At 45.6% G+C, this 22,844-nt stretch overlaps 1 protein-coding gene across 2 annotated transcripts in view; it reads left to right on the forward strand.

The window, feature by feature from the left end:
* Positions 1-22,844, forward strand: part of SCAMP1 (secretory carrier membrane protein 1) — a 72,225-nt gene that overhangs the window by 23,565 nt on the left and 25,816 nt on the right. The window contains exons 1-2 of one of the 2 annotated variants that reach the window (XM_068249104.1): positions 11,738-11,851; positions 19,059-19,136. In XM_068249104.1, the coding sequence (XP_068105205.1) occupies positions 11,822-11,851; positions 19,059-19,136 (108 nt within the window). In that variant the 5' untranslated portion in view covers positions 11,738-11,821. Of the gene's footprint in view, positions 1-11,737; positions 11,852-19,058; positions 19,137-22,844 lie in introns of those variants that run through there. The other variant, XM_068249095.1, reaches the window with a different exon arrangement.

A 22,844-nucleotide genomic window follows, 5' to 3' on the forward strand; every position in this document is an offset into this window, starting at 1 on the left:
CCTTCCTCCATGTTGGTTTCCCATAGAGAGGCTCTATCCTTCCTCCATGTTGGTTTCCCATAGAGAGGCTCTCTCCTTCCTCCATGTTGGTTTCCCATAGAGAGGCTCTCTCCTTCCTCCGTGTAGGTTTCCCATAGAGAGGCTCTCTCCTTCCTCCATGTTGGTTTCCCATAGAGAGGCTCTATCCTTCCTCCGTGTAGGTTTCCCATAGAGAGGCTCTCTCCTTCCTCCGTGTAGGTTTCCCATAGAGAGGCTCTCTCCTTCCTCCATGTTGGTTTCCCATAGAGAGGCTCTATCCTTCCTCCATGCTAGTTTCCCATAGAGAGGCTCTCTCCTTCCTCCATGTTGGTTTCCCATAGAGAGGCTCTATCCTTCCTCCATGTTGATTACCCATAGAGAGGCTCTGTCCTTCCTCCATGTTGGTTTCCCATAGAGAGTCTTTGTCCTTCCTCCATGTTGGTTTCCCATAGAGAGGCTCTGTCCTTCCTCCATGTTGCTTTCCCATAGAGTGGCTCTGTCCTTCCTTCATGTTGGTTTTCCATAGAGAGGCTCTGTCCTTCCTTCATGTTGCTTTCCCATAGAGAGGCTCTCTCTTTCTATCCCTTCGCTGTATCGTTTTCCCATAGAGAGGCTCTCTCTTTCTATCCCTTCGCTGTGTCGTTTTCCCATAGAGAGGCTCTCTGTCAGGCTTGTCTGGCTGCTTGCTATAAGTCAGATTGTATGCCCATATGACTGACCTATAACCCAGCCCTAACACCTGCATAAACTCCTGCCCAATATCAATACTACAAAACCCTGCAGGTAGATGTAGCATACAACCTGGCAAATAGCAGTCACCAAAACACAGCAAGGCAATGCAAACACAATATACTTGAATAGTCACCTGAGGCCTATGGGCTAAGGCAATCCAGACGAAAGTGTAATCACAATACAGATGCATGGTCAATTAGGCCAGAGTCAGTCCAGGCAGCCTTCATGCGATCCTTTAACAAGCAGAGGTTGGAAACGGGAAATCCAATAGAGATGCGAGATCAGGTTCAAGCCGGGTTGGTAACAGGTGATCAGTAGAGAAACGTGGTCAGGTACAAACCGGGTCGATAACAGGTAATCCAGTCTGCAAGAAGCTTGGTCAAGAGACAGACAGAAGTCCGCAGCAAGACAAACACTTTGTGTGAGCACAATCTCAGCAACAAGCCCAGCATAGGCTATCACGGGCAATAACTGAAGGTGCTCACCTTTCTTTTATACGAGGGCTAACCAATCAGAAAGTAAAGGAATCCAAAAGAACCAATCCACGAACAGCGTGTCAGCCGTCAACCTTCCTCTGTGTTGGTTTCCCATAGAGTGGCTCTATCCTTCCTCCGTGTTGAAAAAATGTAAAGGATGGAAACCGAGAGCCCAATATGGTGTAGTAAGTCTTGGTAAATTGGACAAGACAAAACAACAAATAGGAAATATACTCACAAGTCTTGGTTACCGCTAAGGCAACCACTGATGGTGCAGGTGGGGAGAATTATAACCTGACCCCACTCAGGTCTAAGAAGTCGCTCTCTGTAGACAGGAAAATGCGGGAAAGCACCCCTCCACCGAGGGTGGACTAGATCAACAAGGGATGAGGAGTAACAGAGGCGCCAGATTAGTGTAAAAGGTTTAAAAACCGCTTAAAAGGAGGGGGGTTGGTGGTTACCGCCCTCAAGTAAAAAGTGACCAGCCAATGAGTCGTATATAAATAACCAATATAATTTATTTAGTTTATTTAAAATCTCCAGGCAAGCTGGAGATTTTAAATAAATTATATTGGTTATTTATATATGACTCATTGGCTGGTCACTTTTTACTTGAGGGCGGTAACCACCAACCCCCCTCCTTTTAAGCGGGTTTTTAAACCTTTTACACTAATCTGGCGCCTCTGTTACTCCTCATCCCTTCCTCCGTGTTGGTTTCTCATAGAGAGGCTCTATACTTCCTCCGTGTTGGTTTCCCATAGAGAGGCTCTATCCTTCCTCCGTGTTGGTTTCCCATAGAGAGGCTCTGTCCTTCCTCCATGTTGGTTTCCCATAAAGAGGCTCTATCCTTCCTCCGTGTTGGTTTCCCATAGAGAGGCTCTATCCTTCCTCCATGTAGGTTTCCCATAGAGAGGCTCTATCCTTCCTCCGTGTTGGTTTCCCATAGAGTGGCTCTATCCTTCCTCCGTGTTGGTTTCCCATAGAGAGTCTCTATCCTTCCTCCATGTTGGTTTCCCATAGAGAGGCTCTATCCTTCCTCCGTGTTGGTTTCCCATAGAGAGGCTCTATCCTTCCTCCATGTTGGTTTCCCATAGAGAGTCTCTATCCTTCCTCCATGTTGGTTTCCCATAGAGAGTCTCTATCCTTCCTCCATGTTGGTTTCCCATAAAGAGGCTCTATCCTTCCTCCGTGTTGGTTTCCCATAGAGAGGCTCTGTCCTTCCTCCATGTTGGTTTCCCATAGATAGGCTCTGTCCTTCCTCCATGTTGGTTTCCCATAGAGAGGCTCTATCCTTCCTCCATGTAGGTTTCCCATAGAAAGGCTCTATCCTTACTCCGTGTTGGTTTCCCATAGAGAGGCTCTATCCTTCCTCCATGTAGGTTTCCCATAGAGAGGCTCTATCCTTCCTCCGTGTTGGTTTCCCATAGAGAGGCTCTGTCCTTCCTCCGTGTTGGTTTCCCATAGAGAGGCTCTGTCCTTCCTCCATGCTGGTTTCCCATAGAGAGGCTCTATCCTTCCTCCGTGTTGGTTTCCCATAGAGAGGCTCTATCCTTCCTCCGTGTTGGTTTCCCATAGATAGGCTCTGTCCTTCCTCCATGTTGGTTTCCCATAGAGAGGCTCTAACCTTCCTCCATGTAGGTTTCCCATAGAGAGGCTCTATCCTTCCTCCGTGTTGGTTTCCCATAGAGAGGCTCTATCCTTCCTCCGTGTTGGTTTCCCATAGAGAGGCTCTATCCTTACTCCGTGTTGGCTTCCCATAGAGAGGCTCTATTTTTCTATCTTTGCTCTCTGGGTTAGACCAATCATTATGGAATTCAGTCTCTCCATTTCAGTAGCCATCAGGAAACTTTTAGGAGCCATTGATTCTTCTGCAGTGTGATTGAATACTATGTAAGCACTATGTTTGAAGACTAAAAGGAAGGGGGGTCAACGAATGGTTAATTTTATGCGGATTTGAGGGGGCGTGACCTTATTAGGCTAGGGGATTTATGGATGTACTCTGCTTGATAATGTTTGGAGATGGGAGAGGTAAATTGTGGATTTAAAGGGTGTCTTTGCTTAATTATATTAGGTGGGGCTGCCTTATAAGTTCGAGGGAGGGGACTAATTAAGTTTTAGGGATACTCTGCCTGTTTGCATGAAATACTGCTGCCTAATTCATGTTTATTTTATTGGGGGGGGGGGGGGGGGAGAGGGAGATCGGGCAGGATTCTTATTGGGAAATACTAATGGCTTGTTTACACCTAGGACGATTTCGCCTTTTTTAAAGCGCCGGCGATTTTCAAGATTGCCCTAAAAGCGCTTGTGCAATGATTCCCTCTGAGCGGTTCGATTCCGATCCACTCACCAGAGCGCTGCCTGTACCATTTTTGAGGCAATTTTCCTCAATGGGAGGAATAGGGAAAGCGCAAAGTGCTTGAAAAAACGCTTTGTATAGCAATTTCCCCAGCGCTTTCATGAATAAATAAATTGTATTTATTTATTATCGGGCATTCCAGCGGTTCTGGAGGTGTGTTTAGCTTCTAAGGGTTACAATGGATAATTTGCATATATTCAGCAGTGATGCACTGGGAGACATCTCAAGCTCACTCCAACCTGAATTATCGCAAATTCTTTCTGTTTTAGAAAAGCAAACTTTTGTGTTTCATTTCTGACGTCAGGAAGTGAAAAACCGAATCACTCTGCAAATGTGCTTAGAAAAGCGCTTTATACAAAATGTGAGTGCGCAGGTAAGCGCAAAAAAAATTGCACAAAAATCGCTGGCGTCAGCGATTTCAATGTTAGATGTGAACAAAGCCTAATAGTGTGTAGTCACATTAGCATGCAGGGGAGATGAGTTGTTCTGTCAGCTGAAGCCATGCCCCCTGCTTACAGTAAAGGCCCATACACACGTCGGATTTTTGCGAACGACGCGTCGTTTGAACGTTCCGTCGTTCAGTCGTTCGCACGTCAAATCCGACGTGTGTACAGACTATCGTTCGGGTGATAAGACTGGTTTCCAGCGATCCGCCAACCAGTCTTATCACGCGAACGATAGTCCGTACACACGTCTGATTCCGTGTGTGAACGACTGGACGTTCAAACGACCCGTCGTTCAGAATAATCCGACGTGTGTATGGGCCTTTATCCTTTCATAATTGTAAGTGTCCAATAGGCTGACTTGTCTGTGAATGACTGGGGTTGGGTCAGTGAGCAGCCATTTGTGCCGGTGACACCAAAGGTCTATGAATTAGAACAGCAGGTACTTCATGTATTAACCTGTGCCTGAGCTTGAGATTTAAAGGGGAACTGTAGTAAAATCACATCATTAATAAAATTACTTCTTTTTTTAAAATTGACACTTTATAAGTCAGTGTTCTCACTTTGTAAAATCTTACCTCTCCCTTATTTATAATCTGAAATATATCACAGGTGGCAACACCTTTAGTCCTGTGAGGGGATCTCTGTGGAAAGTTGGTTTCAAAGAATTTCAAAGCCTCCCAGAATGCTCTGGGGGTGAGAATTCCCCATATCTACCGTAGTCAGGAAAAGTGCAATAGAAGTGGATATCGTGAATAATTAACTGCATTCTACTATGTCGTTCCGGTTAGGGATGATCACAGATGTGCAAATTCTTCTGAGTTGATGCAAGTTTATGCAAATGTTTATGAAAATGTATGCAGCTTGAAAATGGACCAATCCATTTTAACCTGGGTTAAAATTGATTGGTCCATTTTCAAACTGCATACAATTCATTGCATAAAAAATTGCATAATCTCGGAAGAATTTGCATCTCATTGATCATCCCTAGTACTGGTGCCTCTAAAAGCTCATACACACGTCCAACAAAAGCGCACAACCAACTCGACAACCTTACCGATTGCATGACTTGTATTTTCCAATCACGAACCAACTGAACAACCAACTCATTGCATACTACGAGCACAAGCAGAAAGACAGACCTACCATATGGCCGCATTCAAAGCGCACATGGCCAACTGCACGATATCAGCCCAACAGTTGTGCTAGTCGGTCCGCTGGTTGGATCGGGCAAACCGCCTGTTATCAGTCGCTTGTCTAGTCATTTGTCACACATTCACACGCCCAATTATCGTCCAACAGACTAAGTTTGGATGATAGTTGAGCGGAAATCTTGCATGTGTGTATGAGCCTTTTAACAGCTTCAGATGCAATAAGTATCTGCAATGACAACCAATAGGCTCGGTGCTGCCTTGGAGAAGCTACATGAGACCAGTACATATCTTGTGTAAGGCTACGTTTCCACTGTAGCGTGACATTTTCGCCTGCAAAAAATCGTATAAGATTTTTCTGTTTGGTGAAAATTTGCATGTAAATTTGTATGCGTTATTATGCGAATTTCCGTGCGCGAAAATACACATTCGTAAAATATAACATAATCTGCTTAGTAACAGCTTAGTCATGACTGTTGACAACTTTCAGTAACCATGGATCTAATGCGAATTTTCAGGCAAATAACGTGAAAATTTGCATTGCATATACAAAGCATTGTATGCAAATCGAACGCGTACGAAAATTCGCATTGAATGGAAACAGCCCCATTCACTACCATTAGTTGCAATATCAATGCGAATTTTCTGAGAGAAAAATCTGACGCAAAACACACAAGTGGAAACCAGGCCTTAACAAACACCTTTGGAAAATCAAAGCCTTCAATGCTGCAGTAATTTTACCAGCAGAAATGCTATTTTTAGCATCTTTTAGCAGCTTATGAGGAAGAGAAAACTGGTATTTAAAGAATACGGTAATTGCTATAACTGATCTAGCGAGGGCTGTACTTTTATCGAACACATGGCAGGCTCTCCCAGCTGCTATGAAGGCATATGCAGTGGCTGGATGGTGTAATGGTTAAGGGCTCTGCCTGTTCAGTAAGCCAGCACCTATTCAGTAGAAGACCTTAAGCAAGTCGCCCTAACACTGCTACTGCCTACTGAGTGTACCCTAGTGGCTGCAGCTCTGGCGCTTTGAGTCCGCCAGGAGAAAAGCGCGATATAAATGTTATTTGTCTTTGTCATTTGCAGCATTCTAGCAGGAGGGCAGAGTGAAGAATGACCTCCAGCTACATATACAAGCTGCACTTTTCATTCTTTAAAGGAATACTGTAGGGGGGTCGGGGGAAAATGAGTTGAACTTAGCCGTGGCTTGTAATGGTCCCCCGCAGACATCCTGTGCCCGCGCAGCCACTCACCGATGCTCCGGCCCCGCCTCTGGTTCACTTCTGGAATTTCCGACTTTAAAGTCAGAAAACCCCTGCGCCTGCGTTGCCATGTCTTCGTTCCCGCTGATGTCACCAGGAGTGTATAGCACCAGCCCAGTATGGTCTGTGCCTGCGCAGTACGCTCCTGGTGACATCAGGGGAAGCGAGGACACGGCAACGCAGGCGCAGGGGTTTTCTGACTTTAAAGTCAGAAATTACAGAAGTGAACCGGAGGCGGGGCCGGAGCATCAATGAGCGGCTGCGTGGGCACAGGATGCCTGTGGGGGATCATTAGAAGCCCCGGGTAAGTTCAACTCATTTTCCCCCGACCCCCCTACAGTATCCCTTTAAGGCAACGCATTGTTTGTGGTTGTCTCAAGATATCCCACAACATTGCTCATGAGTTTGTTTGTGATCTGTCATTTTGGATCCCATTTACTTGACTCTAATGTTCTACTGTTGCATTAGAAAAGGGGAGGCTGCAGCGCATCATCAGAACCAGGGCTGTGGAGTTGAGGAGTCGGGGCAATTTTGGGCACCCGGAGTTGGAGTCGTGATTTCATAAACTGAGGAGTCGGAGTCGGGTGATTTTTGTACAAAATCCACAGCCCTGTTAAATATTAGACTAAGAAGTCGAGGAGTTGGAGTCGGGCCATTTTGGTTACCCGGAGTCAGAGTCATGGTTTCATAAACTGAGGAGTCGGAGTTGGAAGATTTTTGTAGCGACTCCACAGCCCTGATCTGAACAGTGGAAAGGATAATTGGCTGTAGCTTACCTTCCCTGCAGGATCTTTACGCTAGCAGGTGAAAGAAGTTGTTACTACTATAGCCAGACTACGGCCTAGTCAGGTTTTAGATGTTTCTGGCGCCAGGACATAAAAGGGTTAACAACACACACACACAAACGCACACAGTGCGCAATATATTGCAGAAAGAGAGCAACCAAAATTGCCTCTGACCCCTCTCACCCAGCTCACTCCATCTTCCAGCGCATGCCTTCAGGAGTTAGATTCCGATCAATCGCAACTAAAACCTCTAGACACAGGAACAGGTAGCCATACTTAAAGAGAAACTCCGACCAAGAATTTAACTTTATCCCAATCAGTAGCTGATACCCCCTTTTACATGACAAATCTATTGCATTTCACAAAGAGACCATCAGGGGGCGCTATATGACTGATATTGAGGTGAAACCCCTCCCACAAGAAGCTCTGGGTACTGCGGTACTCTGGGCAAACTGCCACAATGTAACAATGTTCACAGACAGGAAATGGCTGTTTACAGCTGTCTGTAACAGCCAGAACAGCTAGAAACAACTACATATAGTGGAGGAAATAATTATTTGACCCCTCACTGATTTTGTAAGTTTGTCCAATGACAAAGAAATGAGAAGTCTCAGAACAGTATCATTTCAATGGTAGGTTTATTCTAACAGTGGCAGATAGCACATCAAAAGGAAAATCGAAAAAATAACCTTAAATAAAAGATAGCAACTGATTTGCATTTCATTGAGTGAAATAAGTTTTTGAACCCTCTAACAATAAAAGACTTAATACTTAGTGGAAAAACCCTTGTTTGCAAGCACAGAGGTCAAACGTTTCTTGTAATTGATGACCAAGTTTGCACACATTTTAGGAGGAATGTTGGTCCACTCCTCTTTGCAGATCATCTCTAAATCCCTAAGGTTTCGAGGCTGTCTCTGTGCAACTCTGAGCTTGAGCTCCCTCCATAGGTTTTCTATTGGATTAAGGTCCGGAGACTGACTAGGCCACTCCATGACCTTAATGTGCTTCTTCTTGAGCCACTCCTTTGTTGCCTTTGCTGTATGTTTTGGGTCATTGTCGTGCTGGAACACCCATCCACGATCCATTTTCAGTTTCCTGGCAGAGGGAAGGAGGTTGTCGTTCAGGATTTCACAATACATGGCTCCGTCCATTTTCCTGTTAGGGCCCTTTTCCACCAGCGCGTTTGCGCTGGCTGAATCGCAAAACCGCAAACCGCTAGCGATTTTACAATCGCTACGGTTTGCTTTTTAACATAGGAATCGCGGTAGGTCATTTCCACTACCGCGATTCGCTTTTGTCGGGAACGCGAACGCGCGGCGGAGCGATAATTGCCGCGATTTTGCTATGCAGTGCATAGCATAGCAAAATCGCGGCCGCAAACGTCGGGGGAATAGCCGGTTTTGCGATTCAGCAATCGCTAGCGTTCAGCATGAACGCTAGCGATTGCAGGTGGAAAAGGGCCCTTAATGCGATTAAGTTGTCCTGTGCCCTTAGCAGAAAAAACACCCCCAAAGCAAAATGTTTCCACCCCCATGCTTGACGTTGGGGCTGGTGTTTTGGGGGTCATAGGCAGCATTTTTCTTCCTCCAAACACAGCGAGTTGAGTTAATGCCAAAGAGCTCTATTTTGGTCTCATCAGACCACAGCACCTTCTCCCAGTCACTCACAGAATCATTCAGGTGTTCATTGGCAAACTTCAGACGGGCCTGCACATGTGCCTTCTTGAGCAGGGGGACCTTGCGAGCCCTGCAGGATTTTAATCCATTGCGGTGTAATGTGTTTCCAATGGTTTTCTTGGTGACTATGGTCCCTGCTAATTTGAGGCCATTCACTAACTCCTCCCGTGTAGTTCTAGGATGCTTTTTCACCTTTCTCAGAAGCATTGACACCCCACGAGGTGAGATCTTACGTGGAGCCCCAGAGCGAGGTCGATTGATGGTCATTTTGTGCTCCTTCCATTTTCGAACAATCGCACCAACAGTTGTCACCTCTACCAGCTTCTTGCTAATGGTTTTGTAGCCCATTCCAGCCTTGTGTAGGTCTACAATTTTGTCTCTGACATCCTTGGACAGCTCGTTGGTCTTTCCCATGTTGGAGAGTTTGGAGTCTGCTTGATTGATTGATTCTGTGGACAGGTGTCTTTTATACAGGTGACTAGTTAAGACAGGTGTCCTTAATGAGGGTGACTAGTTGAGTAGAAGTGTCTAACCACTCTGTGGGAGCCAGAACTCTTAATGGTCGGTAGGGGTTCAAAAACTTATTTCACTCAATGAAATGCAAATCAGTTGCTATCTTTTATTTAAGGTTATTTATTCGATTTTCCTTTTGATGTGCTATCTGCCACTGTTAAAATAAACCTACCATTGAAATGATACTGTTCTGAGACTTTTCATTTCTTTGTCATTGGACAAACTTACAAAATCAGTGAGGGGTCAAATAATTATTTCCTCCACTGTAACCTGCCCACAGTAACAATGTCACCATGTAATACATGTCAGAATGTGAATCTGGGAGAGGAAAGATTTTACAATGAGCAAACACTGACTAAATCATTTATACATAATTATTGTAAAAAATGAAGCACTTTTTTTATTACATTATTTTCACTGGAGTTCCTCTTTAACCCATTCAGGTTCCGTGGTTTTCACGTGAGAAATGTTCACCTCCCATTCATTAGCCTATAACTTTATCACTACTTATCACAATGAACTGATCTATATCTTGTTTTTTTCCGCCACCAATTAGGCTTTCTTTGGGGGGGTACATTTTGCTAAGAGCCACTTTACTGTAAACGCATTTTAACAGGAAGAATAAGAAAAAAATGGAAAAATTCATTATTTCTCAGTTTTCAGTTATTATAGTTTTAAAATAATACATGCCTCCATAATTAAAACTCACGTTTTCTATTTGCCCATATGCCCCGGTTATTACACCGTTAAAATTATGACCCTATCACAATGTATGGCGACAATATTTTATTTGGAAATGTGCATTTTTTTCCATTTTGCATCTATCACTATTAACAAGTTTAAATTAAAAAAAATATAGAAATATTTCATCTTTACATTGATATTTAAAAAGTTTAGACCCTTAGGTAAATATTTACATGTTTTTTGTTTTTTTTTATTGTAATGGTTTTTTTTTTTATAGTAAACATTTTATTTGGGTAGTTTTGGGAGGGTGGGAGGTAAACAATATATTTATAATGTAAATGTGTGTTCATTTTAATTTATTTTTAATTTCAGTTGTAGTATTACTTTTTGGCCACAAGATGGCGGCCATGAGTTTGTTTACATGACGTCACTCTAAGCGTAACACACGCTTAGAGTGACGCATCGGGGAGGGAACGGCCAGAAAAGGCGCAGCTTCCGAGAGAAGCTGTCGCTTTTTCAGCGGTGGAGAGGAATCAGTGATCGTGCACCATAGCCCGATACATTGATTCCCTGGCTACCAAATCCGCGGCCGGGAGTGCGCATGCACGCGCGCGATCGACCGCGGGAGCGCGCGGTAGCGCTCATGGTTCCTGGACGTAGTTTCTACGTCCAGGAACCAAAATAGGTTAAAGAGAGTCTGAAGCCATAATTAAAATGGCTTTTTTCCTTATATATAGCAGGGGCATGTGTGCCCCTGCTAAAACGCCGCTATCCCGCAGCTGAACGAGGGTCCTTTCCCCTCCAAATCCCCCCTGTGCTGCCCGGGGAGCGCTTCCGTGTGAGGCAGGGCTATGAGCTGCAGCCCTGCCTCACACGCGTTATCAGCGGCGGATCTCCGCCTCTCCCCCGCACCTCTCAGTCTGCCTTCTCTGAGAAGCGTACAGGGGTAGCAAAATCTACGACCAAGTTGTTCGTGGATTTTGCAGGGGGGATTTGGAGGGAAAAGGACCCTCGTTCAGCCGCAGGATAGCTGCGTTTTAGCAGGGGCAAACATGCCCCTGCTATATACAAGGAAAAAAGCCATTTTTATTAAGGCTTCAGAGTCTCTTTAATGCTGAACCACGCTAGAGCTGCTAGGACTTGATAGTAATCGGCACAGAACTAAAAATGAACAATTCTCACCTTGCTTACAGCCACTATACTCACATACTTGACTTGTAATATACATACTATCTGTCCTTGTATTGTTTTTGTTTGTGTTTGCGTTTGTTAAGCAACTGCCAAGACAAATTCCTTGTAAGTGCAAACTTACTTGGTGAAATAAATTGATTCTGATTCATTCATAGTGCCCAGTGCAGAGCCCCTCCCACCTGTACTCTCCTCCCCTCTATATAGAACAGGACAGGCTGTTTACAGAAGTAATTACGCAATTTTAGTGGTGATTTATGTACTGTGTCGTAGTACTTCATCCCTTCCAGCACCCAGAGTCAGTCTAGCAGCTTGAGCAGTGTTTACACACTGTGCTGTGTGGCTCTCATTATCTAATAGCATGTGATGCTGGAGGATTACACAGTGTCATCTGGTATTCTTATCGGAGATCACAGCGGAAAGAGGTCAGCAAACGGACTCTGTGGGCAGATCAAGCAGAGCAGACACAGTGCTGCATCCACCATACAGGATATACTGGAGCCCTTGTCCATTCACATCCACAAAGATGAGGAAATGGCCAATCATGGAGCCCAGCCTACCTTGGTATGTTCAGTTTCTGTTCTTACTACCTCTTCAAATACAAGAATAGATTGTACCTAAACATTTGTGATCTGATTGTCAGAGAGGGCATATTTATGACATCAGAGATGTGGGTTCTTCAGAGCTGGCTGCACTCTTGGGTGTGAGTACTATGACCCGTGTAGGAAGTAGCAAACATTCGCAATCCAGCGCAGGAGACTTGGGCGCAGCCGGCGCCACCATAGACCGTAATAGGAATTAGGAAGATAGAGCTGAAGTTACTTTTAAAACACTGTAATTTGGCCGCCAGCAATAGCTGGAAGCCGAATTACATCATTCCCTACCATCCACATCGACCTAGAGGGGGAATAGTAATTAACGCTGCCAGGACTTGTGCAGCAGCAGCAGAGGATAAGCCGTACCGGCTGTATCCTGTGCCCAAGTCTCCTGGCGGCGAATCCTCTCGTACTCGTAAGTAGACCTAACTTTTCCCTGAGCTGTATTGACCATAAAATGTTGGGGTGATGGGAGGTGCTGCAAAGTCATGGTCTTCTCTTAAATTTGACTGTTAAATTTGGTGACAACCATGTGATGCCTGCAGACAGTTTTTCTCCTGACAAATGACTTTATAGAGGGAGAACTTTTCAGCCTGTTCAATTTTCATTGTAGTTCACATGTTAATTACTTAGCAGTAGTTTTGTAGATTACTACCTGTCTCCCACTTTGAAAACATTGGGTTAGATAATACGGTACTTAGAAGAGTAACGGTACTGAGGGGCTGCACCACAGAGTAATTGCTGTGCTGGGAAAGCATTGGCTGTGTGGTAAACGGCTCTCCTAGCAGAGTATGGGCTTTGTATTGAACTGTTTTTCCAACAGCATAAAGGTTATGTTCTAAATGACTGTGCCAGAGTAAAGGTTATATTCTTAATGGCAGTGCCAACAGATTAACGGTTATGTGCTGAACGACTGTTGCAGCAGAGTGAGGGCTATATGCTGAATATCTGTGCATATAGAGCATGGGTGCATATAGAGCATCGCTATGTTGGCAGAGTAAGGGTTATGTGCTGAATAGCTGTGCTGGCATAGTAAGGGCTATGAGTTGGGTGACTGAGGCAGAAGGATAATGGATCCATTCTGAATGGCTATATTGGCAGAGTAAGGTTGTGTGCAGAATGACTGTTGGCAGAGTAAGGGCTGTGTGCAGAATGGCGGTTGGTGGAGTAAGGGCTGTGCGCAGAATGGCTGTTGGCAGAGTAAGAGCTGTGTGCAGAATGGCTGTTAGCAGAGTAAGGGCTGTGTGCAGAATGGCTGTTAGCAGAGTAAGGGCTGTGTGCAGAATGGCTGTTGGCAGAGTAAGGGCTGTTGGCAGAGCAAGGGCTGTGTGCAGAATGGCTGTTGGCAGAGTAAAGGCTGTGTGCAGAATGGCTGTTTGCAGAGTAAGGGCTGTGTGCAGAATGGCTGTTGGCAGAGTAAAGGCTGTGTGCAGAATGGCTGTTGGCAGGGTAACGGCTGTGTGCAGAATAGCTGTTGGCAGGGTAAGGGCTGTGTGCGGAATGACTGTTGGCAGGGTAAGGGCTGTGTGCGGAATGACTGTTGGCAGGGTAAGGGCTGTGTGCGGAATGACTGTTGGCAGGGTAAGGGCTGTGTGCGGAATGACTGTTGGCAGGGTAAGGGCTGTGTGCGGAATGACTGTTGGCGGGGTAAGGGCTGTGTGCGGAATGACTGTTGGCAGGGTAAGGACTGTGTGCGGAATGACTGTTGGCAGGGTAAGAGCTGTGTGCAGAATGACAGTTGGCAGAGTAAAGACTGTGTGCGGAATGGCTGTTGGCAGGGTAAGGGCTGTGTGCGGAATGACTGTTGGCAGAGTAAGGGCTGTGTGCGGAATGACTGTTGGCAGGGTAAGAGCTGTGTGCAGAATGACTGTTGGCAGAGTAAAGGCTGTGTGCGGAATGGCTGTTGGCAGGGTAAGGGCTGTGTGCAGAATGACTGTTGGCAGGGTAAGGGCTGTGTGCGGAATGACTGTTGGCAGGGTAAGGGCTGTGTGTGGAATGACTGTTGGCAGGGTAAGAGCTGTGTGCAGAATGACTGTTGGCAGAGTAAAGGCTGTGTGCGGAATGGCTGTTGGCAGAGTAAGGGCTGTGTGCAGAATGTCTGTTGGCAGAGTAAAGGCTGTGTGCGGAATGGCTGTTGGCAGAGTAAGGGCTGTGTGCGGAATGACTGTTGACAGGGTAAGGGCTGTGTGCGGAATGACTGTTGGCAGAGTAAGGGCTGTGTGCAGAATGACTGTTGGCAGGGTAAGGGCTGTGTGCGGAATGGCGTTTGGCAGAGTAAGGGCTGTGTGCGGAATGACAATAGGATAGTGGTTACATGCAGAACAGCAGACTAATGGCTTCATGCTGAGTAATTGTGCCATCACAGTGGTTTTAACCACTTGATGACCCACCCTTTACCCCCCTTAAGGACCAGCGTGGTTATTAGTGATCTGTGCTGGGTGGGCTCTACAGCCCCCAGCACAGATCAGGGTGCAGGCAGAGCGACCAGATCGCCCCCCTTTTTTCCCCCCTATGGGGATGATGTGCAGGGGGGGGTCTGATCTCTTCTGCCTGCGTGTGGCTGGCGGGGGGGGGGGCACCTCAAAGCCCCCCTCCGCGGCGAAATTCCCCCCTCCCTCTCCTACCTGTCCCCTCCCCGGTGATCCGGGCTGCACAGGACGCTATCCGTCCTGTGCAGCCAGTGACAGGACGTCCCCTGTCACATGGCGGCGATCCCCGGCCGCTGATTGGCCGGGGATCGCCGATCTGCCTTACGGCGCTGCTGCGCAGCAGCGCCGTACAAATGGAAACAAAGCGGATTATTTCCGCTTGTGTTTACATTTAGCCTGCGAGCCGCCATCGGCGGCCCGCAGGCTATTCACGGAGCCCCCCGCCGTGATTTGACAGGAAGCAGCCGCTCGCGCGAGCGGCTGCTTCCTGATTAATCAGCCTGCAGCTGGCGACGCAGTACTGCGTCGCTGGTCCTGCAGCTGCCACTTTGCCGACGCACGGTATAAGCGTGCGGTCGGCAAGTGGTTAAAGGACAACTGTAGGGAGAGGTATGTGGAGGCTGCCATTTTAAATTCCTTTTAAACAATACCAGTTGCCTGGCAGCCCTGCTGATCTGTTTGGCTGCAGTATTGTCTGAATACAAACAAGCATGAAGCTAGTCTTGTAAGATCTGACAATAATGTCAGAAACGCCTGATCTGCTGCATGCTTGTTCAGGGTCTGTGGCTAAAAGTATTAGAGGCAGGATAGCCATGCAACCTGGTATTGTGCGATGCAGTGTGCAGGTGTGCATGGAGCCTGAAGGCACAATTGTACATTAGTTATCGGTAGTTATACTATGTCTTTTTATAATTTTTGTGCTTCTGCTGAGCACCTATACTGTGTTCAATAAAAATTTCCATTAGGTCACTGGCAGGTAATGAGTAACTTAATGCTAAGAAGCTTTACTCAGCTAGCTGGTGACTGTTGGTTGTTCCTCCAATTAGTAACTTGATGAGAAAAGGTACCACATATGTTTCCACATTGAGAAGTACAGTATTTGCATCATTTATGTGCCCCCCCTCCTCAACACACATCAGTCAGAGGAGCACATTTATTAATAGTGTCTGAGTTAAAATCACAGGAGGTTTCTAGAAATTATGCAGAACTGTCTCAGACAAGAAGAAGCTGTAATTTCCTTCTAAAACAGGAGGAGAGTGGTAGGGTTCTCAGAATCTGTGTAACCTGTGAGAGAATCCTAGTATAGGTGGCCACACACCATACAATTTTTTAAATATCTGTTCAATTCAAGAATTGCAATCAATTTTTCTGACTGATTGTAACATTTCAAAAATATGACCAATGTACCACACACCTATGTTAAATTTTTCCCCAATTATGATAAAAACGATTAATAAATTGACAATCTACCGGTAACACGCACCATACAATCCTTAGAAAAATTGAAGAAACATTTCCAGCATTCCAGATAGATAAAAATTTAAAAACCGTGAAATCCGATTGTATTTTTCAGTTGAGTGGGGGGAGATCCTATCATATTTATTGAATTGCTGTAAAATCTGATCATTTTTTGTATAGTGTGTGGCCTCCTTAAAGAGAAACTCCGACCAATGAATTGAACTTTATCCCAGTCAGTAGCTGATACCCCTTTTACATGAGAAATCTATTCCTTTTCACAAACAGACCATCAGGGGGGCGCTGTATGACTGATATTGTGGTGAAACTCCTCCCACAAGAAATTCTGAGTACATACTCTTGGCAGTTTCCTGTCTGTGAACCCTGTTGCATTGTGGGAAATAGCTGTTTACAGCTATTTTTCCAACTGCCAAAACAGCAAGCAGCAGCTACATCACTTGCCAGCATTAAAAATGTCACCATGTGATAAATGTCAGAATATAAATCAGGGATTTTAAAGATTTTACAATGGGCAAACACTCACTAAATCATTTAAACATAATTATTGTAAAAATGAAGCACTTTTTTATTACATTATTTTCACTGGAGTGGATTGGAGAAGCCTCTGGATCATCAAAAGGCTTCCCACTACTGAGATTGGTATCTAACGTTACTTCCCCACCCCCCACAGGTTTACTTCTTTAGGTAATGTGAGTACAGGTTTCTGGTAATATTGGTGACATTCTGTTAATCAATCCACAGAGTTGGGTTAAAGAGTAACTGTCGGGCATAAAATCAATAATCAATTCTATATTTTTATCTGGTAAACAAGTAATGAGGATGCTAATTAGGCAATCCACAAGTTAAAATCTTTTACTTTTCTTGTTTATAAATGATCATACCCCAGTTTACCTAATTCTTGCCGTACAAAGGAAGTTGCAGGGCATGCTGGGTTGTCCTTTTTTTGCTTCTGTGCATTAGTTAAGTCTGAGGGGAAATAAAGAAGAAAAAAAAGACAACCCAGCATGCCCTGCAACTTCTTTGTGCGGCACCCTACCAAATAAGAGTCAGGGAAACTGGGGAATGATCATTTATAAACAAGAAAAGTAAAAGAGATTTTAATTTTTGGATTGCCTAGTTAGCATCTGTATTACTTGTTTACCAGATAAAAATAAAGAATTGATTTTTGATTTTATGCCCGACAGTTACACTTTCAGTCACTATTGTAGTTCCCACACTAGGCGGTGTCATGCACATTTACCTCACTCCCCTCTCCATACAACAGACCTGGCTGCTCTGTAGACCGGCAGCACTTCTGTATAACAATTAGTAAAATGTTGCCTGAAGTGAGCACAAATATTTTATTAGGTAGACACGCATGGCTCTTGAAAGTAAGGCAAATAACTTGCTGCACTGTGCGGAATGCAGATGAAGCACTTTAGACATACTTGAGATCTGGGCAACATTTTGCCAAATAAGTGAACAGGCCAGTGTCTTAATGGAAAATAGCACAGCACTAGTATAAGGCTTTAGCCTTTCAGCTGAGTCAGATGATTAGGCCTAACCCCAGAAATGAAGTGGTTGGTCAAGTGCATAGAATCCTATTTTCCTGTGATAGGTTTGGCTTCGCACAGTAACTGCTGGGAGGCAGGAGTCTCTGCTGTTCCATGCTCAGTGCCAGCCAGCAGCTGGGAGGCAGGAGTCTCTGCTGTTCCATGCTCAGTGCCAGCCAGCAGCTGGGAGGCAGGAGTCTCTGCTGTTCCATGCTCAGTGCCAGCCAGCAGTGGGGAGGCAAGAGTCTCTGCTGTTCCATGCTCAGTGCCAGCCAACAGTGGGGAGGCAGGAGTCTCAGCTGTTCCATGCTCAGTGCCAGCCAGCAGCTGGGAGGCAGGGGTCTCAGCTGTTCCATGCTCAGTGCCAGCCAGCAGCTGGGAGGCAGGGGTCTCAGCTGTTCCATGCTCAGTGCCAGCCAGCAGCTGGGAGGGAGGCAGGGGTCTTTTAGATAAACTACAGGTCATCTGAAGCACTTCCTGAAGGGTACTTGTGAGTAAAAAAAAATCACTGTTTTATACCTAGCTGTAGGGCAGGGGTGCCCACACTTTTTTGGCTCGCGAGCTACTTTTAAAACCGCTGCGGCCACGAGATCTACCACCCCCCCAGCATGCATAGACAGTCACAGTATTCTAGACCCCCCCCCCATATCAAGCCTGGTGAATACATTACAAAAACCTTCTCCTCTTCACAGTAGTGGAGAAATGTATATATTTACATAGAAAGAGGGACAAAGTCCTGAAAGTGGGACAAATGAGGAGGAAAGAGGGACAGGGTTACCAAAGAGGGACTGTCCCTCCAAAACAGAGGGGAACTATGGTAATGAACAAGGATTGGTCAGAAGGCTCAGCAAAAAAGTGTATCAATGAATGTAAGGGGAATCAAAGATAAATGAGAGAAAGAGGGAAGGATTGTCCCAGGGAAGGGAAAACAAAAGGTCTATGTTTAAAAAAAAAAAAAAAAACAGAGAGAGAGAGAAAGAGAGAGGAGCAGGATAAGACCCCCCCAAGAGTTCAGGACAATACAGAAGAAAGAAGTTAAGTACTGATAAGAGTAATGAGCCATAAAGTACCCAGTGAGAGGAAGGATCAGCGGGGACAGCGAGTGAGCGAGCTGCATAGAACTCCCAGCCAGCGTCATATGGCTAGAGAGTGATAGCAGCTGACTGAGCAGGGAAGTTACCGAAAGAAGAGGAGCCACCGATCACTGCAGGGTAAAGGGGACGCACATGTCAGCAGCACAGCCTGGTCTGCAGAAATAGTACACATGTGCACAGAGTGAGCAGAATAATGCAGTTCGGGGGGGCTATGCAGTTTCCTCCTGATGGGGTGCCAGCCAAATCCCGGGATTCTGCCTGCAGTGGACTATGTTACACTACCTCACGTCATGCAGCCAGGGGGGAGAAGACGCTGTGCACGCAGGCAGCCTGGAGGGGAAGAGACGCATGGCTCACAAGCAGCCTGGAGGGGAGGAGACCTGGCTCCTCATTGGCTCCTCTACCCTCTAGCCGCACCTCCCCTCTAGCCGCGCCTCTCCCCTCTTCTCCCTGATGCGAGTGGCAGCAAAATCTGACAGCCGTGGCCGTGCGGCTTCAGATTTTGACAGGACGCGGCCAAGAGGCCGCGATCTACTCATCAGGCGGTCGCGATCTACCTGTAGATCGCGATCGACCTATTGGGCACCCCTGGTGTAGGGTGATGGAAAAGTCAAATTCTAAATCTGTTTTTATGTGCTCTACAGGATCCCTCCGTTACACAGGTGACCAGAAATGCTCCCCCCGGGCTAGAAGAATATAATCCTTTCTCAGATTCCAAAACGGTAAGTTTACTTTCTGTATTTTAAGTTCACAGTGAAGCATTGCAGTGTAGCATAATGACAGCAATTTCACCTTCACAATGTGGCTGGTGCTTTGCGGTTTAACGCCGTGCAGCATCGTAGTGCTCTGCATGCAGTATGTTACCATATAACACATGCTTTAACTGTGACAGGGAAGCATACTTTTTTGACTGCATGCTTTACTTCTGTGCTACTTTCTGGACTCCTTGCATTGCATTCCTGCTGTTACAGGGAACTCACCACAACTCCCACTGTGCACCTAGTCTTAATCAAGAAAGAACTTTTAGGCTAGGATCACAGTGGTCAGTTCAGTTGTATAACGCATGCGTTCTAATGACTGTGTACTGCAGGCTTTCTCAACCAGAGTTCCCTGGAACCCCAGGGTTTCTTGAGGACTCTGCAGGGGTTCCTTGGCATTTTCCCCCATCGTGGGGGAAGTATAATAGAGCACACTATAATAGGTAGTACTGTAACAAGAAGCACTAAATTGGGGCATCAGGAGATGGTATAATGAGTGGCAGTGTAATGGGGGTAGTGAAAAAACAGCCACACATACTTTTAAAGACCATGCCTCCTGCAAAATAAATGCAGGGGTTCCCCGAGATCAAAAATAGTTTGCAGGGGTTCCTTGAGATCCTAAAGTTATTTGCAGGGTTCCTCCAGGGTAGAAAGGTTGAGAAAGGCTGGTACTGCAATGGAGACAGGACATAGTTTTAATACAAAACCTGCATGCAGCGAGTTAGAATAATGTGATCATTTACAAAGCAGTACTGGGAACAGCCCCTTAGAATTGTATGGGTAGTGAGTTGACATGCAGAATTATTCTGCAACGCAACTGAACACTGTGAACCTGATTTAGCGTTTTACTGTTGTCTGTGTCGCCATTTGGAAGCTTCCCTCTACTTTCTGGGCCGAGTCAGGAAAAAACTGAGCTGGAAATTTAAGTGCACCAGGCATCGCAACAGGCCGTAATACACAGGTGTCAAACTCCAGGCCTGGAGGGCCAGATCCATGCCAGTGTTTAGGATGGACTCTGAAAGAGAGGAATGTGTTCTACCTGACAGACCACACCTTTCCTGATTCAGACCCATCAGTTAATTTGAGCTGTGTCAAAAAATGTGTGAGACCCTCACAGGACTGGTTTGACATCCCTGCCGTAATGGAAATTAAGGCTATAGCGGCGCTCAGTCGTTTTGGCTTCGTCAAGAGACTGTGCCCAAATTACAATAACAGCGTAAATGCCAGCAATAGATGTCAGACGAATTACGTCTTGCCCCACAGTCCACAGCGGCCTGGAGGGGGATGAGAAATTAATGCCATTAGGACTTTTGCAGGAGCAGGGTGACCCATTTTTCCGTTTCCCCCTGCACCCAACCCATTAGCCCAATCCCGGCGTCTTCATCCATTAGCAGCTTCAAACTGATTTTTTTCGTTTGAAAGCTGCTGTGCATCCTAAACCTCTGCCAGCAATATTGTTACCTGTTCTGGACAGCTTATTCTTTTCCTCTACCGGCTGCTCTGACCTTCCGACAGGTCTTCTGGGGCCCGATCACATGATATGACGTGATCGAGATCCAGTAGCCTGTGCTAGTGTTACAGCGCCACCTGGTGGTGGAAAGGGGGTGATAAAAGAGCCTCTATCACACTTCCACCTCCGGGTGGCGCTGCAACGCTGACAAGGTCGCCCGGATCCTGATCACGTTATATCGTGATCAGAACCGAGAAGACATCTGGGGAATACATCACCGCCGCTGTGGAAGAAGAAGCCAATCCAGTCGTCTCAACAGGTAGCTAGAAAAGCTCCCAGCTGCCCACTCTGCATACCCTGCCGAGCCTGCCAGGCTGCAGAAGTCACAGATGCTATCTTCACACCTTCCTCCTTAATAAAAAAGGGCAGCTAGAAGGGGAGGGGGGATCCTATTAGAAACCAGGAGAAACTGCAGGGAAAGAAAGGTGCTTAGTTCTCTTTAATGAATCCTCTTTTGCTGCAGACTATAGAGTGCCTGTTTTCAGCACTATGCTCAACTAAGAGACTAGACATCCTCTCCTTGGGCCTACAGCTCTGTTGTAGAGTAGAAGCATCCCTAGAGAGCAGAAATCTGGATTATTACTAATTATGTCCTAGGAATCCTAGCAGGCAGTGGCTGTTACAGCTTTAGGTACTCCCTTGATACTGGGGATGTGAGGGAGGGATAATGGGAAAGAACTCCCAAGATCTCTGAAGCAGAAAGGTCATTCAAAGTTCAACAGTGAGCTCTCAGAATTCTTCTTAAAGTGTATTATTAGTGTACTTATACCTAAAGCTGTAGTTCAGCCTGTTTACCTGAAAAGAGACATTGTTGCTTTAGAAATGACAGCACTATTCATACTGCCATATTTGTTATTGAACTTATTTTATTTACAAACTGTAAAATAAAACAAAGTATTCCACTATTTATGCAAGGCTTAACATAGCAAATATACGGTCAAATAAACCATAAGTCAGGCCCAGGGCTGGATTTAAGCCAAGGCCACATAGGCCAAGACCTAGGGCTCCACAGAATCAAAAGCGGGTGGGCAGCAGGCTATACAGGAGGGGCGGGGGGAGGGTCACCTGGCTACCTATACTGGAGGGAGGAGGGTCAACTTAGCGAATGGCGATTTGCTCTGTCCAACTGCCAAAAAAAGTGTGCAGTGAGCACGGAGGCTGGCCAGCATCATTGTATAAATCCTTTTCAGGGAATGTCTCTATAAAAAATAAAATCATAAAATCCTTGCTGCGAATCCCCCATGAAGAGATTGACTAGTCCAACACCTGTCAGTTCTGTCAGACTTTTACTTCGTACTGCAAGTCTCCGCAATATAGGAGAAAAGTAATTTATGGCTCATTTTACTCTGGAAGAAATGTAATTCTTATTTGTATATGTATACATGAATTTTAACTTTTACAATGTTTGTGTTAGTGGTCCTTTTTAATGGTGGGAAAACCATAAAAGGTTATTTTTGTTTGTTTGGTCCACTTGGTCTTTTTTTTTTTTTTCTTATCAACCAAAGGTTTATTGAAATAATAGTAGAGTACAAATATGTAAAGTGCACGGCACAGTTACATACGTGTGCATAATTCAATATCGAAAGTAAAGGTTCAATGAGGTACTCAAAGATAGTTAAGGATTTAAAATTATCAGCAATTAACCTAAAGGTTGAGGAATTAAAGAGAAACACCGACCAAGAATTGAACTTTACCTCAATCAGTAGCTGATACCCCCTTTTACATGAGAAATCTATTCCTTTTCACAAACAGACCATCAGGGGGCTCTGTATGGCTGATATTGTGGTGAAACCCCTCCCACAAGAAACTCTTGAGTACGTACTCCTGGCAGTTTCCTGTCTGGGAGCCTTGCTGCATTGTGGGAAATAGCTGTTTACAGCTGTTTCCAACTGCCAAAAAAAACATGCAGCAGCTACATCACTTGCCTACTGTAAAAATGTCACCATGTAATAAATATCACAATGTAAAATCAGGGATTTAAAAGATTTTACAATGGGCAAACACTGACTAAGGCTAGGGCCACACTAGCTCCGGGTGCGGGACGCATCCGCGGTCCGGGCTCCGATTTTCAAAACCCGGAACGCAAACGGATACGTTTTTAACTTGAGTGTGTACTGTTCCTATTTTTAACATTGGTATCCGTGGCTACGTTTTTCGTCCGG

Source organism: Hyperolius riggenbachi, chromosome 1 (genome assembly GCF_040937935.1).
Source record: "Hyperolius riggenbachi isolate aHypRig1 chromosome 1, aHypRig1.pri, whole genome shotgun sequence".
Classification (NCBI taxonomy): Eukaryota; Metazoa; Chordata; class Amphibia; order Anura; family Hyperoliidae; genus Hyperolius; species Hyperolius riggenbachi.